Raw genomic sequence first — 18,421 nt, forward strand, 5'->3', positions numbered from 1 at the left:
GACAACTTAACCACTGAAAGGAACATTTGAGTTTTTAACAGCTTGTGAATTCAAAAACGTCTCAAACAGGTGGAATGTGCACAACAGATCTTTTTGAAGTAGGGTCTCTCCCAATTCCACGTGCCTACTGGGCCACACCTACCCGCTTCCTTCAAGAACCAGGCTCAGCTGCGGGCCCTTCTGCGGAAAGCTCAGGCCCCGTGCTCTGGCGTTTGGGCTGCCAGGGTGGGCGGAGACACAGGCCGGGCGCGCCCGGCGGGGCAGCCGTCCCCAAACCTCAGCCCCCGCCTCTCCAAGCCCGGAAGGAAGCCGCGGCAGAGGAGGGGGCGCTAGGGATGCCCCGAGCGCGCCTCACCTGCGGGAGGGCACGTCCCGGGCTTTTATCTTCCGAGACGGGGCCTGCGCGGGGAAGGCGCTGATTCGCCCATCCTTCCTGCCGCCGCCCACCCGAGCTTCCACGCAGCAGTAGCCGCCAGCTCGCCGCCCGGTGCCGGAGCGTGGGGCCGCTGGGGCCCCTCCAACTCTCGCCCCCGCGCTCCTACTGGCCCTTCTCCTCCTTCCCCTCGCCGAGCCGGGTCTGGAGCGGGGCGCCTCACCCCCGCACCCCTCCAACTCCGGACGCGCTCGCCGAGAGGGCGGCGACTGCGGGGAGGGAGGGGCGCCGCCCGCCTCTCGGGGCCTGGAGCGCGCGTGGCCCCGGAGCCGCCAGCGCCGCGCGGGGACTCACTGTGCAGCGCGCCGCGCCCCGACTCGGCTGGCTCCGCTCGGCGCGCGGGCGGGCCAGAGGATGCTGGCGGGCTTCCCTGGCCTCGGCCCGCGCTCCCGCCGGCGAGGGCCCCGGATGCGCCCCTAGCCGCGCCGCCGCCGCCGCGACCACTGCGGGACCAGAGGGAGGGGGCCGGCCGCGCACGCCGGCCCCGCGAGCCGCAGCCCTAGCGGCGGACGCCCCCGAATTTTCCAGCCTTCGTCGCCGCCTCCTCCTTCCTCCGGCGGCTGGGCGCCTGTGGATGCTGAGGGGCAGCCCTGAGCCTCTGCCGGCTGGATTCCCTGGCTGACGGCGGGAGAGTCGCGCCCGGGCCGGGGGCCGGGGACTGTGGCACTGCCAGAACGGCGGGGCTCCGCGGGAAGCAGCCCCCCGGGCGCGCTGAGCCCTCCTGTCCCCCAAGCCGCACCCGTGACCCGGCCCCGAAGCCGGCGTAGGTACCGACCAGGACCACGCGACTCCCGAGTTCCCACACAGGTAAACGCAGGGGCAGGGCCGGCCTTCCGGAGGGCATACAGTGCCCCGAGGTGGGGAGCCCGAGTCGCCACGGGCTGGATGGGAAAGGAAGTAAACATAGGAAGATTCAAACCCCCCAGGATGGCTCTGGTTTCTTTCTAGCATGTTTTATCTTCACCTTTTAAAGCTTGGGCCTGGAGGAGATTTAGGTGAGGAAGTCAGGGAGTGAGAGAGACCAGGGGTGCGTCGGATGGAGAGGTGGCCAGGCCCGTCCACAAGCCAGAGACAGGAAACGGAGTGTTTGGGTGGACAGGACTAAGTGTGCCTGTGGTCGGGTGGTGGCGTGGGGAAAGGCCCTGGTTCTGGAGCCTCTGCAGCAGGGATTCTTTTAGGAGGGCTAGGGTGGGTGGTGGGGAAAGCACAGGTAGGAAGGAAGAGGTGCTTCTACTTAGTCATATCCTTTTAAGTTCCAGATGATCAGCGCTACCTGTGCCCCAGACACCGGCTCTGCGTTCCTGCCCGACGTGGTTGGCCCTTAGCCTTTCCCCGTTCCAGAGCCCCTCCTGTGTTCCCCATCCAGTTCCCCAGAGCCAGTAGAAGCAGACACGGCAGCCAGGATGCCAAGGACCCAGGGCTTCTCTGATCCCGAGTACTCGGCAGAGTACTCCGCCGAGTACTCCGTCAGTCTGCCCTCTGACGCTGACCGAGGGGTGGGCCGGACCCATGAAATCTCTGTCCGGAACTCGGGATCCTGCCTCTGCCTGCCCCGCTTCATGCGCCTGACCTTCGTGCCCGAGTCCTTGGAGAACCTGTACCAGACCTACTTCAAAAGGCAGCGCCATGAGACGCTGCTGGTGCTGGTGGTCTTTGCGGCCCTCTTCGACTGCTACGTGGTGGTCATGTGCGCGGTGGTCTTCTCCAGCGACAAGCTGGCTCCTCTGGCTGTGGCCAGTGTTGGGCTGGTGTTGGACATCATCCTCTTCGTGCTCTGCAAAAAGGGACTACTCCCCAACAGGGTCACCCGGAAGGTGGTCCCCTACCTGCTGTGGCTGCTGATAACAGCCCAGATCTTCTCCTACCTGGGCCTGAACTTCTCCCGCGCCCACGCTGCCAGCGACACGGTGGGCTGGCAGGCCTTCTTTGTCTTCTCCTTCTTCATCACGTTGCCCCTTAGCCTCAGCCCCATCGTCATCATCTCTGTGGTCTCCTGTGTCGTGCACACCCTCGTCTTGGGGGTCACCGTGGCCCAGCAGCAGCAGGATGGGCTGAAGGGGATGCGGTTGCTGAGGGAGGTGAGTCCCGCCTGCCGTCCCACCCAGTGGCTTCCCTTCCCAGCAGCTCTCAGTCGAGGTGGCACCTGTTTAGACAGTTGGGGGGTGGTGTTTTCTTTGCCCTTGAATCAGAATGTGTGCTGGGGGGAGCTCTGGGGCTCTCAGCTACTTGTACCTCTCCTTCGACCCTTGGCTTTGCAATACAGCTTGTCTGTGCTTGGCCCTAGGGATCAGAGGATGTCCAGACATTGGTCCTCAGGGCCACTCTGTCACTCGTGCCTAGCCTGGGTGGGTGGCAGGAAGGCCCTGCTGGGCCTGGTCTCCAGCGAGGCAGCCTTGTCCTGGCTATTCCCTGTCCTTGACCTCTGCCAGGAAGACCTCTGGTGGGCAAGGAGGGCTCCCTTGGCTTCCGGTCTCTAGCCTGTCATCGACTAGCTTTGGCAAGGCACTGACTGCGTGGACTCAGTGCCCCTCTGTTGAACGGGGATAGTGTCTACCTGCCTGAAGTGGTTGTTACCAAGATCAAAGGCTGTGGATGACGCGCACAAGGAGACATGAAGGACTGTAGGGAGAGAAGGTGTGTTTGTCATAGATGGCACTTCTGCCACTGGGAGCTCGGGGTGCCCGAGCAGTCAGGTGAGGTGGAGAGTGGCAATCTCCCCACCGAAGGCGTGGTGTGGGGGCGCAAATGGAGAGAGTGGTGCCGGCCACAATGAGGAGGGTCTGCTAGTTCTGGGGGATGTTTTCTGTTGGAGGGGGTGGAATTTTGGCCTCAGCTTAACTAATAGTCTTGTGCTCCTGCCAGGTGCCAAGACCCAGGTAGGTGCTGAGGGGCTGCAGAGATGGGGAGATGTGATTCCTGGTCTTCTGAGCTTATTATTTGGTAACCTATCTTGGGGTGCTGGGGAGCTCCCCAGGGCTTAGAGTCGCTGAATTCCACAGTTGTGCATCCTGCCTGCTATCTCATTTTCTATACGAGCACAGAGATGAAGAGTGACCTCCCTAAGGCCACACAGCTAGTTATGACAGTCATGTGGCTGGAGCATCCATTGCTTCATTCCATTCCGGTGCTCTCCACTACATCAGTCTCCTGGGATTGGGGGCTGGGTCTCCAGGGGCACAGCGGTGATGCAAGAACCCAGTGGGGCTGTCCCATTGCCTCCCACTTGGTTAGAGGAAAAAACAGGTTTTTCCTCTGTTGTAACTTTTTCCTGGTTCTTGGACCAAGATTCTTCCTGTTTTCCCGCTCTGAGTCGTGCAGTGTGCCCTTTTGAGAAGCTTTGGGCCTTGATTCTGCAGGATCCCAGCCCTGGTGCACATGGATTCATGCGGTGCACCAGAAGGTCCCCTTTCCTCCCAGTGCGCTGTCCGTGAAAGGTGGCAGCCTGCCATTCCTCTCATGACTTCCGGGTTAGTGAACTTCAGGTTGTGCCTCTGCCCGCAGAGAGCCCTGCTGGAAGCTGTCGGAGTGAGAATGGCAAGAGGCATTTCTATTGGGAATCAGTGGAGAGTCCAGCCTGGTGGCAGATAGGTGGGCATGGCAGCCTCTGGGGCCTGGGCTCAAACTCTGAACCCTTACCTTTCGCTGAGCAGTCACTTTCCTCTCTGCCAGGGTCCCTGGACGATGTGAGTTTCCTATATGCTTCACTGTCTACGAAGGGAGCAAATCAGAAATTCTCCCCATTAGAGCCCAGAGGCTGACCCCTTGATTACTGGTGTCCTTTGGACACTGCTAAGGAACAAAAGCTCAAAAAAATAGGAAACGGGGAAAAAAAAAGATAGGAAAACAAGTAAATCAAGAATAGCAGTATTAGCATCCCAGGAGATCATGATCTTGACATGGAAGCAGGGCCTTGGATGAAGCTTTGGGAATAGACGGGGAAGGGGAGGTGGTGCCCAAGGTCTGTTCCAGAGCCTGAGATAGAAAGCAGGAGGTCCTAGCTTTCAGTGGGCTATGTTCCAGAAGTTTCTGAGTCACTTGTTTTGGGGACTAATGTGACTTTTTAAAAGGTGCCTGGATTCCCAGGCCCACGCACCACAGTCTTAGGTCACAGTGGTCCCTGCGTTTGGCCTCTCAGAAGACAATGGAACCCCGAGCGTCCTGTGGCCCCTCGTTGCTGTGGGGGGAGCACCTGGACACCTTCCAAGCCATGGAATGAAACTTGGTTACCTGCCTTTTACCTCCCGGGATAAGGTGCCATCAAGGAAAGGAGAGGGCAGGGGCTGGAGGACAGGGATGTGAGAACCAGGTGGCCAGACTCCTCCTCCCCCGACCATCACAGTAGCATCAGGAACCTTCTCCAGCGCCCGACACCTCCTTGCTTTGCTATCTCCTGCCCATAGACTCCCTTTTCCTTTCTCTTCTCCTAGCACCTGTTGGCTCTAGCCAGGGCCTCCCTCCTGGGTTGGTGGGGGATGAGCCCAGTTTCACGGTTAGAAGCAGACACTGGATTTCCAGGGGGCTGGGAGTGCCTTAGTTGCTGCGGTCACTGGCAGCACTGAAGAAGCATTTCCAAAGCCTATACTTCCTCATCTGCACCCCTCATCCCTCCAGACTGGTACTTGGCTCTGTAGGGGAAAGACAGAAAGACACAGGGGCCTCAGGGTAGCCTGAAGTGTCAGAGGTAAGCAGTGCAGCCTGCCTCAGCTCTTCTCACGGGGATTATGCGGGTCAGGGTTCCGACAGGAAGATCAAGTGGAGTCGGGGCCATGGGATGGGCTGTGGGAAAGAGGTGCTGTTGAGGCTTCATTTATTAGTGAGTGGGTGAGTGACTATTACTGAGCAACAGCTATGGGCCTCGCGGCCTGTGGGGTCTGGGAGTAAAGGGGGTCAGACTGACGTCAGAGGCTGCAGTGGAGGAGGGCAGGGCTAGGGCTGGGGATCAGGGGAGCAAGCTGCCGCTGGCAGGCTTTCCCCACATCCCTCTCCTTGTCTGGGTCCTGGCACAACTTGCCTTTTACTGCCCAAGGCTGCCCCATGAGGGGGTCGAAGGCAGGACCAGGCAGCTGCTGCTGGGTGGGGAGAAAATATAGTGGAGACAGGGCATGTTCCTGTGGCCAGTGGCTGCTCCCAAGACCCTGACATGCGCCCTCATACACCTGTTAGCTTCTGATAGACTCAGGATGCTGTGCCAAGTTAGTGGCGAGGAGCCCCTGAGAAATGTTTTATAGCAGAAAGGCTATTTGGGAGCAGAACTCTCTCATGGAATTAATAGCTTCTTAAGACTTTTATTCACAAATTAGAACACGATAGACCCATGGATGTGTGATTCCTTTCACACCTGCAAGTTACATAGCAATTCATTCGCCCAGTGAATGAACATTCAGCTCCAAAGGACTAAAGGGAGCTGCAGCGGGGAGGGCGTGAGGGAGGCAAGCCTTCAGATGCCCTGTCTAGGCTGAAGCTAAGGTTCTGTACAAGTCGTCTCAATTAATCCTGGGTGTTACTGGCTCCATTTTACAGATGAGGATACTGAGGCTCGGGGAGGATGAGAGGGAGAGGGGCTGGATAATTGGGGAGGGGTCACTGGTGAGGGAGAAGGTGGGACACACACTGGTGGGTGTGAGGGGCAGGGGACTTCCCAGAAAGCCTTTTTCTCTGGAACCTGGCATCTGGGCCTCCTCCTTGCTTCTCTGGCTGCCCCAAGATGTCTTTGCTGAGCCGTGTTGAAGAACCGTGCCAAGAAGTGGGAGGCCCTAAAATATCATAGGAAGCACCCTCTCTTTCCCCCTGGGAATTGGACGCAAGGAGGGGAGAAGCCTGTGACAGAATGTTCCTGGTGGGAACATGGCCAGGAGTACATGAGAAATGAGGGGGTGAAGGGGAATGGGAGCCGGGTGGGGAGGCAGAGAGGCAGCAGCCAGAGGCTCTGAGCAGCCTAGGCAGCCGAAGTGTGTGTGGGACACAGGGTGGGAGGGGACAGCGCCAGCCCAGTTCTTGGCCTGTTGGCCCTGCACTCTGCCCCCAGCCCAGGGTGGGACAGAAGGCTCATTCTCCATGAAGAGTGTGCAGATGGGCATCGTGTAGGAATCAGAATAATAAGGAAATGCATAGAAGGGGACTGGGAGGCCAGCTGCACATGGGGAAGAGTAGCCAATTATTAAACATATAAACAGCTTTGCAGAAAGTCCCCCCTCAATCCCTCCCCCGTCACATCTCTCTGGGGCCTTTTCCAATCCTTATCTGTGTGTAAACAGAGCATTTCCAGTCTGTCATCATCATGCACATGCAATTTAGGTCCCACCTTTCACCCACGTTATTTCACTGACATTTTGCCACGCACAGCAGAGTCCTTGTGTTTATTATTTTAAATCAGCACTTGATCATCAGCTGGGGTTTTCTGGAGAGGAAGCTGGAGCCCAGGGCTGGGCCAGTGGGGCCAGGTTCAGACACCACTCTCCCTGCCAAGGTCTCTCCCTGCCCCCTCAGGCTACCTCAAGAGCTCCAAGGTACACTGTGTGTGTACACGTGTGCACATACACACACACCATGCACATACCCCTGGGCTTGGTCGGCCCAACAGCGCTGGTGAAATCTCCGTGAGACAGAATTGCTAGGACTCAAGGTTATTCTGCAGTTTTTTCATCAACCTACGGCAAGCCCCACTAGGGTGCTCCATCCCTGGATAAACATTCCACGCCTCCCCACCAGGCTGTCCCGTAAGGGACATATGCACCCTAGATGATCTCCTTCTGTGGGTGCAGTCCTGACCGACACTCAGACGTGTGTGCTCAGAGATAACCCCCTGGTGCAGCCCAGTGAACATGAGGAGGGACAAGGGGCCCACGTTTACTGAGCTCTTGCTTATGTTTCAATTCAGCATCTTCCACCAAGAGGTAGATAGTATTTTCATCTTACAGATGGGAGGACTGAATGTGTGATGAGTGCAATGGCTCAGCTGGGGCTGTGAAACTAGTAGGTGAGAGCAGAATTCAAATCTAGATCACTGGGCTTCCAGAGTTCATTCTCTTCTGCAATCTTAGAAGAACCCCTTAGATCTTCCCTGAGTCAGCTGAAATACAGTCCCAACAGGACTGGGTCTTTAGTTGCTCCACCCACAACTACCAGAAGGAGCAGTGGGGGGGGGGGCGAGGAGGTGTTTCTGGGGGCAGAGATACTGCCGCTGATCAAGTTGCATAGCTGTCTGGGGGGCTCAGTGTTGCAGCCGGCAGTCCCTATACACCTGTGGCCGGAGGAGGCATCATTATATTACTGGACATTGTAGTAACTGATGTCCAGAGTGATGACCCCACATCAAGAAAATAAATTAAATTACATTTGGCATAAAGTGAGGTCTAGGACTGCATTCGGAAAGCAATTTAATCATAAATGAATAATAACAGGTTTGGACAAATAAGGATTATATTTTGATTCTCTGAGAAGTTCACTAAGTTCACCATTTCCCAGTGGCCTCACTGCACACGTAGCCCTTCATTTACCATGTGTTTCAGTTATCCATTGTATAACATATAACCTCAAAACTTAGCAGCTTAAAACAGTAATAGTTTATTATCTTGTGATTCTGTGGGTTTACCGTGCTCAGCCAGGTGTTGCCTTGCTTCACGTGGCACTGGCCGGGGTCACTCACGTGGCTGCCTGGACTGTTTCATTCAGTGCCAACATTCAGCTGATGGCTATGCTGGCAAGCTCTAAGAAGACCTTACTCATGCATGTCTGGAGCCTCAGAACTTCTGCAGTGACCTCTCCAAGTGCTTAGCTTGGGCTTCCTCACAGCGTGGTGTTGTCCCGGAGAAGGTGGAAGCTACCAGAGGTTTTAAGGGGTAGACCCACCATTATTGGTCAAAGCAAGCCACAGGGTAACCTAGGTGCAAGATAAGGGGAAATTGATTCTACCCCTTGATGTGCTGGTGATATGTCCATACAGGGAAGGAGGGAATGGAGGGCAGCTGTCTCCTGAGGCTGTCTACTAAGCCAGGGACACACGGGGGATGCTGGGGAGGAGAGATGAGGAGGGCCGTGAGTCTGGGCAGGGCACCACAGGATGCTTCAGAAGTTAGGAATATGGTCCCCAGTAGGCTGTATAGTCTGTGGATGTGAAACCTGCAGGTGTGGAGGGCCGACTACGTTCACTGTACTATGCTGCTTTATATATGACATTGTTGTCTGTGGGGACCCCAGAGAGACAACTGTATATAACTCTTTGAAGGTATTGATTCTTTATGAGATCTAATACATCATTCTAAGATTTTTGGAAAGTCGGAACTACATTGCACACAAAAATGATGGCTTATAGTTCATCTGCACAGTCTTTGCCTTGCCTTACATTCATGAGAAGAATTTGTTCTCTTCTCAAACACGCGAACCTCCTCTGTCCAGGGCACTGCAGGGGAGGCAGCCCTGCCTCCATTTGTGACCCCAGCACCAGCCCCGGCCCTTTCTTTCTATACATCAGCCAGATGGGCAGCCCGGCTCTGACGTTTGTATGCCTTTCTCAGGAGGTGGGAGTTTGCTCTTGTACATCCTTCGGCAGCACGTTGAATTTGTCTTTTTTTAGCAGGTTGCCGTTCACCTCGAGGGCAGAGCGAGACCGATGGTAGAACTCCTCTGCCACCCCTTGCAGTACCTTGGTCCTGACTATCAGTCTGTAAATGTTTGTTGAGTAAATACATTCCTGCTCGGCTTTTATCTTTATTTCCTTCCTCATCAGCGCTCATTGAGAGTCTGATAAATTTTTGGCTAGATCCAAGCTAGGGAAATGTTCTGATGTTAATCTAAGTAATTAGAGAGTGATTTTTTTAAAAGCAGAATTTATGTAACTCTTCAAGGGTGCTAATCAGTACGCCTTTGCCATTTGTTAATAAAGTTTTTCTGGTCTAGGGAAAAAGCAGCAATAGAGGAGGGTTCTTAGGAGCCCAGAAAAATGAGTCATTGATATTCTGTTGGCCTACTTCTGATCTCATCCTTGGACAAAAATGATTTGCATAAGATCATGTTGAAGAATGGCCAAGCAGAGTTGGAGCGCTCACCATCCCACCTTCACACTTGTTTCTCCAGTCAGAGAAACTTCATTCCCTCCATCATTTACCAAGTATTGTTCTAGGTGGTATAAACAAAGAGTGAGTAAAACTCATCCCCTACCATCTCGGAGCTCCCAGGTTGTGGTACAAGTCCTGTTAGTGAAAGAGAGCCTGCATAAAGAAACAGAGGAAGGCTCCCTAAGAGCTGACTGTTGAGTTGGGTTTTGAAGGATGAATAGAAGTTCGCCAGGTGGAGCAGTGGGAACAGAGCATTCCGGTGAGAGTTATAGGAGATTCTCACTTGCTTTGGACTGGTGACAATTCTGTGTAACAAGAGGATGAGTGGGTGGCAGAAGCTAGAGAGACAAGGTATGGAGAAGCTAGGTAGCAGAAGAGCTAAGGAATTTGGGCTTTATTCCTCTAATGATGGGGCTGCATTGAAAGAATTTAAGCAGGGGACAGATAGGATCTGCTCTGCGTTTAATAGAATCATTCTGGTGGACTTGAGTAAGGCTGAAACTGTTTAGGAGGTTATTGGAGTAGTCCAGGCATGATGCCATGAGGGCCACCCACCAAGATGGAAGCAGAGGATGGTGAAGATGGGTTCAGGTTCAGGTGCCTGTGCGATATCCAAGGGGAACTATCAGATTCTTCAGTGGATAATTATTCAACACCCGTGTGCCAGGCCCTGTGCTTAAGATCTGGAGCTTAGAAGAAAGGTCTTGAGTTCTGGATTTGGGAATCATCAGCATTTAAGTGCCACCCAAAACCATGGGGAGGGTGAGGGGTTGCCCACGGAGAGTGTGTAGATTCAGAAAGGAAGAAGGCTTAGGACCCAACAATAGGGAACAGCCTGGGGTGGGGGGGACGGCGGTCCCCAGCATGGAACATCCGAGCTCCACCCAGCCTCCGCTTCCTGCTTGGGACACGTTTGTCCCAGGTAGCCTGTGATGGAGGGGGCTGGCGACCCATTTGGGAGCAGGAGGCAGCCCCTGTCTGATGGTGTTGGCATCATTGGTTCTCTTGTATTGGGGAAGCTTAAGGCAAGCCAAGGCGAGGTGGGACCAGGGTGTCCGGTGGGGTGGGGCGGGGTGCTGCTCACTGTAGCTGGTGAAGAAGGGCTCGGATGGGAGTGTTACTTTGTTACCTGGTGGGGGAAGGGTAGCTATAAAGCACCATGCGAATGCTAGTTAGTTATTTCTTTATTGCACTTAATCTTGGCAGACCATCTCTGATCTTTGATCTGTGAATGAATCATTTATTCATTATCCTTTTTCTCGTTTCTTTTCTGTGTCACCAACTGGCTCTTTTCCCCTCATTGTGAAAGGATTATTTTAAAGCATGCTTTTAATTATAAAATGCCATCTAATATTGCAGAAACTTTGGAAATAAAAGAAGTTTATTATAATCCTGTCACAACCAATTTTTGGTGTTCCTTTCTAGTCTTTCATATGGAAATTTTTACAAAGCTGTACACATATTACTCTGGCTTTCCTTAGCTTTATAGCACAGACTTTTTTCTATTTTAAATTAGTGTTCACAGTCATCATTTTTAATGGCTGCATAATACGATGCTGGCTAAATGTACCGTAATTAACTCAACTGTTCCTTTTCTGTAGGGCATTTGGTTACTCTTAATTTACTAATTTCATTTACTTATCTATATTTCACTTACTTATTCTTATTATTTATATGTGATACTGGCAGGCCCATTGCCTCTCTCCTTTCCCCTCCTGGCCATTTTATGTCTGATGCTTCTTCCTTCCTCGGATCACATTTTCAGCTGTTTCTTTCAGCAAAATTCCTCTTCGTGGTTCCTAAGAAATTTGCTTTGATTAGTAATGAATCCTTTTCTTCCCTTTTCTGTTCCTCTCTTCGAGAGCACTTTCTTTGTTGTAAACAGAAAAGAAAATGACATGTTTCAGAAGAAATCCCACCCCACCCTTTACCCCCGTTCCGAACCCCAGCGTCAGCAGGCTGGATGTGAATCCTCGCAAGGTTTCCGTGGTTGTGGGTTGCTGTTCCCATGTTGTTTCAGGACTGGTCCCCGTGAAGCGTAACGTGGGGCCAGCGGAGCCAGAGCTGGCGGGGTGCAGAGCAGCTGCCTGTCCTGGGCCAGGTGGGCTCCTCCACTGCCGCCTTGGAAGCTGAGTTTTTCACCCAAGGGGACTGGGCCCTAAGGAATTGATCCCCGTGAGCCACATTCTTTTTATTTTTTAACTTGAAGTGTAGTTGATTTACCATGTTGTGTTAGTTTCTGGTGTACAGCATTGATTCAGTTACACATATATATATTAAAAATTTTTTTTACTGAAGTATAGTCAGTTTGCAATGTTATATCAATTTCTAGTGTACAGCATAATGTTCAGTCATACATATACATATTTTCATATTCTTTTTCATTATAATTTCTATAAGTATTGAATATAATTCCCTGCGCTTACCGTATAAACTTGTTGTTTATTTTATATATAGTAGTTAGTATCTGCTAATCCCAAACTCCTAATTTATCAGATCTCCCCCCACTTTCTCCTTTGGTAACTATAAATTTGTCTTCTATGTCTGTGAGTGTTTCTGTTTTGTAAGTAAGTTCATTTGTATCATTTTTAAGATTCCACATGTAAGTGATGTCATATATATGTCTTTGACTTATTTCGCTTAGTATGATCATCTCTAGATCCATCCATGTTGCTGGAAATGGCATTATTGCATTCTTTTTTTATGGCTGAATAGTGTTCTATTATATAAAAATACCACATCTTCTTTATCCAGTCATCTGTCTATGGACACTTCCATGTCTTGCTTCCACATCTTGGCTATTGTATGTAGGGCTGCTATGAATATTGGGGTGCATGTGTCTTTTCAAATTAGAGTTTTCTCCAGATATATGCCCATGGGCCACATTCTTAAGAGACTGACCAATAAGCCCAAGGTTTGGTCACCGACCTGCTGGTGGTAGATGGACCTTACTACCCTCCTAGGGAGGGGAATACTCTGTTGTTTGATGCACATTTACCACAAATTCCTAAGAAACCAAATCAGTAATTTCTTGGAGGGGAATCTGAGCAAAGGGCATTGCCTGGTGCTGAGGGTGGGTCACCATCCCAGGCTGGGGCTGGGAGTTGCCCCCACTGCCCCCAGGCTCATTTCCAAGTTCTGGGCAATGTGGTCAGCTGGACATAGCCTCCTCCGATTGCCAGAAAGGTGCCACGGTTTCTCACTCATCAGCTGTCTTTCCTACACTTGATTACAGTTGATCTTTCATTGTGCAGCATTAACCACTCTGAAAACCACATTAATACCCCTCCCCTACATTGTGTTGTAATTGTTAGTGATGTATTTCCCATCTTTAGGGACTGATCTGGGACATGGCCTTCTTATTTCAGTAAAGGGCCCAATGTAGGGCAGTTACTTTAGGGAGCGTGTCCGGTCCCTTCCGTCGTGTCTTCGTCCCAGACCAGCTGACCTCTGCACTGCAAGCTGGTGAAGGGGCCTTGGGAGCCTGACCTGTGGCGGGGCGTTCTGCTTTGGGAATCTGAAAGCACGGGCTTTGTGGTCGTCTGACTTGAATTACCTCCTGGCTCCCTGACGTGCCAGCTGTAGGATCCCATGAACGGTGTTTAATCTAAGCCTAGTTTCCCCCTCTGTGAAAGGGACTAACACCTCCTTCCCCTGGCTAGGGCAGCAACCTTCCTGGGTCAGAAGCACACTAACACAGGAGCATGGCCTTGTGGGGCGGGCCCTGATGCGCAGCTGGCGCTGGAAACGCTTGCTGCTCTGACTGCCAGTGTGATTGTTATTACTGCTGGCTTTGATGGAGAGGAGAAGCTGGGGGTCAGCCCCAAGGGCGGGAAGAGCAGCGCCGTGTTCTGGGTGTCTGGGGGACTCCTGCGTCATCAGACACTCATCTCCCGAATTGTTTGCTGGGCCACCATTTTTCTTGTTGCTGTCTTGTAAATGAGACATGCTTCCTAGATGAAGTTCTCTGTGAGGACAAAGAATACTGTACTTCGGTTGCAGGGTTGATGGTTTGCGTCCTGGCTGTCACCTTTCACTTAATATCATTTTTCTTTATTTCTTGTTTTTGGAGGAATCAGTTAAGAGTGGATAACAGGTGGGAGACACAGTGAAGGAAGTCCCTGGAATGATTTGAACTGGAGGGGTGTCAGGTGTGTTTTTCATTAGGTCGAATACGTGAGCTGTGTGGAGCTTGTTCCCTTTAGTGTGAATAAAGGGGACACAAGGCTGTGGGATGTCCCCACCAGGCCTGGGTGGCCTCGCTTTGTTCATTTTCACTGGGATGAGTGACACCCACTTCACACCACTCATCACTGGATGTAGGGGTAGAAAAGCCCATGAGGCTCACCACCCAATCCACAGGCAGTGCTGGGACCCTTCAGTGGTGTCCCCAGCACATCATCTGGGCTTTGCTTCCATTTCTCTTGGGATGGGGGACTCAGTTTCCTTCAGAACAGCCTAACTGGTCCGAAGACTGTTGAAACTAGTTACAAAGAACATTTGCAGGGGTTTTTAAAGTACTCCTTATCTACATTATGTCATTTAGTCCTCACACCTCCTCTGCAAGGGCACATTCTTGTGTCTAGAGTTTCATAGATGAGAAGGTAGAGGAGGAACTGGAGGCGAGAAGGTGCCCGGGATCAGAGAGTGAAAACAGAGTGGGCTGGTGTCGGGTCCAGGGATTTCGGGCCCCAGTGCGTGGAAGTCCTCGAATCTGATGAGACTGAGACAGGTGGTTGGTCGATCGATGCAAAAAGTTAAATTATTGGGATAGTGGTCACACAGCTGTGTGTCAGAGCACACAGAACTATACACCCAAGAGGGTGAATTTTACTGTATGTGAAAAAGCAATAAAACCAAAAGCTAGACGGTGGTAAGCACGGGTGGTCACCGCATGACCCTGTATGTAAGAGCTGTGATGCCTTAGACACTGGGTGGGGGGCGGGGGATTGGAAGGGGCACAAAGGAACATTCTGGGGTGAAGGGAGCCTTCCATATTGTGGTGGGGGACGCAGCCACACAGCTATATTGTCAACATTCATCAAAATACGCCTTTTACATGGGTGCTTTTCATCGTGTGCAAACTGTAGCGCAACAAAGTAGATCTTTAAAAGTCAGTAAGATCAAGGAGTCACACCAAAAACTGCACACAAATGTGTACACTTACAGGCACTTCAGATGCTTGTTTCATTCGGAGACACTTAGCTGCTCATCTTTTGTTGAAAGGAAAGATCTTTCCTGTGCTTCTGGGCGCCCTTGGTGGTGGTCCTTGTGGCCTTTTGTAACTAGGATGTGACCTCTGTAATTTACAGTTTCCTTAAAGTGGAGGGAGGATTGAAAGTCACTTGGAAATAATCTGGGTACAGAATCCTAGATTTTTATGACTTTTCTATGTACATTTTTTTTCCTTTTGACCAAATTTTTACTGTTGTCTTGCCCACTGCTAATTGAACAGCAGCTTCTTTTAGCTACTCACTTTTATTCAATTTTTCAAAAATTTCTAAAATGTTCACTTTACTTTTTTCAGAAATAACTTCCTTTCACATTCATATTTTATCTGTTTTAGGTTCTTATTTAAGTTCTGTAAATATAATACCAAGAAACAGCTGACATCTGCAGGTTTGGGACTAAACACAACTGACTTGGGAAACACTCCAAAAGTCGGAGCACAAGTACAGGAAAGTTCTAGAAAGGATCCTGCCAGCTGTGCGTGGAAGGTCAGCAGGTTTTACAGGGGGGTGGATGGTCTTGACTCACATGGAACATGGGTTTGGAGAGCGTCAGTGCTGGCCTGTGCTCCTGGCCGTTCTGTTTGAGCCCCATCCTGCCATCTCTTGGCATGCATTCCTGGTTCTAGTTTATCCAGAGGAAGTAACACCCGTCTGCCTCTTGTCCTCTACCCAGCAGCCCTTCTAGTATTTGAATTCAGCCATCTTGCTCTCCCTCAGTCTCTTCTTCAGCCTAACCCATTGCACTTTTCCAAGAAGTCCTCGGGTGACATGGTTTCTGGACCTTACATCATCCTAGCGCTTTCTTTGGCTGCAAACTGAAACGTCGTGCTCAGGGTGCCTTCTCCCGTTTGACACTCATTTTCCTCTGCCCGCTCTGCCTTGTTGCAGGACACAAATGCTAGAGGAATAAATTCTACAGCTGTAATTTAAGATTTGGTGGGGAGGGTGGTCTCCACTCCTGGAAAATCTAGACATCGGGTCTTAATAAAAGAATTATAGTCTACATAAAAATTGAAGCTAATATAGGGAAACCCACTGCTGCTTAGGTGGCAGGACAGCTCTCCAAAGACTGACGGAATGTTCCCCGGCCTGGCAGGATGTGCAGCTTAAGGGAGTGGGGAGAGGGAGACAGAGGGGCTGTTCCAGGGATCATTCCACTGGAACTGCTGCTCAGGGCTGCCTGCTGACCATAACCATGTCCCTCTGCGGCCTGCGCACCCCTTATGCCGTCTCCCTTCCCCACTGCTTCTCTGCTCCTGTCCCCTGCCAGACCAGTAAAGGTCAGCACGATTATTAAGGTAACCAGAGTCTGACCCATCCTCCTCTTTGTCTGCCCTCTTCTTTTCCTACCAGGATGGTAGGTGGTGTTGATTACTTCTGATGGGTAATTGCATGTGCCTCATGATGGACATCTGTTGTCCTTCTGTCTCCAAATTCATCTTTTCACTCAGCCAGGTGCTGGGGCTCCATGGCTGGGTCTGCTGCTCCCAGCTCTGTGGTCTTGGCCAAGTTGCTTAGTCTTCTCTTTGCCTTCTTTACTGAATCTCTGTTGAGCTAATAAAGCTCAGAGAATAGTGCACGCTGCATGAGTTTGCCGTGATGGTGATGAGGACGTGGCTGTTCCTACAGGGCTGTGGTGAGGGGTGTCTGAGAGGGTGAGTGGAAGCATTTTGTAAACCGCAGAGCCCCATTCAGATGCAAGTATTGCTATGATTATATGCATATCTGTAACTATGTCAAACCCAAAGCTGGATCCCTGTTGGGAGGTACATTTTGCTTGAGTGGTATGTACAGATCAGGATGAGCTTGTTGCTGCTGCTTGCTGTCCCCTACTGTTCACACAGCTTCTGCCAGGAGGGGCGGTCCTGGGGCTACGACTGAGCGTTTCCAGGGAGGGTGCTGAGGCCCAGCAGGGAAGTGACTTGCCTGAGGTCCCTGCAGTCCCACAGGGAGACAGTCTCAGGGCCTCTGTCTGTAGCCTTGGTCTCCTGGCCCCCAGAGTAGTACTCTCCCAACCCTTCAAAGAGGGAACACTGCTCTACTCTGTCCCCAGTGCCCAGGTGGTGGGGCAGGGACCTGCGACAGGTACAGGAAACAGAAAGGAGATGCAGGGTCTGCTCATGAGTATCCTGTGTGGCTCTGCTTCGGGAACTCAGGTGGAGATGGGAACTTCAGACGGGTGTGGGTGGGATGGGGCACTGGGCGCTGGAGGCAGGTGACACTGGGACGTCAGACGACAAGAGTGAGTGAGGGGCCAGTGGGATGTCAGGAGGCCTTTGTTCGGGTAGGAGGCTGTTGGGCATGTGGTTGGGTGGGGAGAGTGGCAGGAACGGGAGGCAGAGATGGAAGGAGGGCAGGCCGCCTGGTATGGATGTGTTTGGAGGGACACTCTGGAGTTCTGGCCCGATGAAAGAGGTTCCAGCGTAAAACTGGGATGGCCTCAGGCTCAGGTCTTCTGGTGAGCTGCTCTTGGTTGCATGATTGATTTTGCTTTTGTTCTTCTATTTGTGGGAATTCTGTTTGTTTCCCTGCGGCCTCTCAGTCCTTACCAGGCCAGGGTTCTCTCCTGAGAGACCTGGATCCAGAGCTGTGTGGTCTCCTGGAACATGATTGCCTTCTCTTGCTCCCCTGGCTTTATAAGAAGGAAGTCGGAAGCTGGGATTTTTTTTTTTCCCTAACTCTTGAGAGGCTACATTGAGAGACTGGTCTGAGAGTGAAGATCCTTGGAGGATATTTCCTCTGGCTCAGTATAATTGACTTAATTTGCTGTGTGTCTCATTTTTCCCTTTGGAAAAAGGAGAGATGCTGCCTGACTCACTCCTTCCTAAAATACTGTGTGCTCAACTTCTCTCTCCGGAAAGTCTCACATAGGCGCCTTTTGACATAACATCATTCTTACTTCCATCACAGAGGTGGCAGAGTCCAATACCTTTCTTTTCTCTGGGTCTGAGAGTGGGACTCATCCCAGATTGGCCGAAAGGATGTCCTCAAGCTCTCAAGGGGCCGCTATGACACACAAGACCTGTGAGAGTACAGAGAAGAGGCATCCTTCTGCCCTGGTTGGGAAAGGTCTCATGGAGGAGGCAGTACTGAGCTGGGCCAAGAAGGGAAAATTAGATTTTGAGCCCTGGATTGGTAGGGGGAAGATTGCTGGTGGGCAGTGGTCTGGGGATGAATGTATACACGCACACACATACACAGAGAACTTTTGACTGCAGAACTGGGTGTGTGAGATAGTAAAAGAAAAGCTTGGAAGGTAATTTGGGTTCTGAAATGGACGACCTAGAAAGCTATTTGAGATTGCTTTGACCACATTCTCTAGGCAGTGGAGAGCAGTGGAGTCCCAGAAGAAGACAGAGTTTTTGAGGTAATAATGGTGAAAATTTTTCCAAATTTAATGAAAACTATAACCTATAGTTCAGGAAGCTCAGTATAACTCAAGTAAATATACAGTGTAAAAATAGAATCACACCAAGGCACATCATAATCAAGATTGCTTAATACTAGGAATTAAGCAGAAACTCATAAAAATAACCAGAAAGAAAGAAAAAAGACACAGTACATAGAGGAGCAAAGATAAGAATGATAGCAGATGTCTGCTCAGAAATTATTCAAGACAGAAGAGTATAGAACTGGAAAATAGGTCAGTCTAGAATTGTGTACCCAATAAAAATATCCTTCAAAAAATGAAGGTGAAATAAAGA

At 51.3% G+C, this 18,421-nt stretch overlaps 1 protein-coding gene across 2 annotated transcripts in view; it reads left to right on the forward strand.

The window, feature by feature from the left end:
• The first annotated feature begins 283 nt into the window (after window positions 1-283).
• The window catches only part of ADCY3 (adenylate cyclase 3), a 74,402-nt gene continuing 56,264 nt past the window's right edge, over window positions 284-18,421 (forward strand). For both annotated transcript variants that reach the window (XM_006197163.4, XM_072938106.1), the window contains exons 1-2: window positions 284-1,240; window positions 1,687-2,511. In XM_006197163.4, the coding sequence (XP_006197225.2) occupies window positions 1,837-2,511 (675 nt within the window). In that variant the 5' untranslated portion in view covers window positions 284-1,240; window positions 1,687-1,836. The remainder of the gene's footprint in view (window positions 1,241-1,686; window positions 2,512-18,421) is intronic.

The sequence above is a fragment of the Vicugna pacos genome, chromosome 15 (assembly GCF_048564905.1).
Source record: "Vicugna pacos chromosome 15, VicPac4, whole genome shotgun sequence".
Lineage (NCBI taxonomy): Eukaryota > Metazoa > Chordata > Mammalia > Artiodactyla > Camelidae > Vicugna > Vicugna pacos.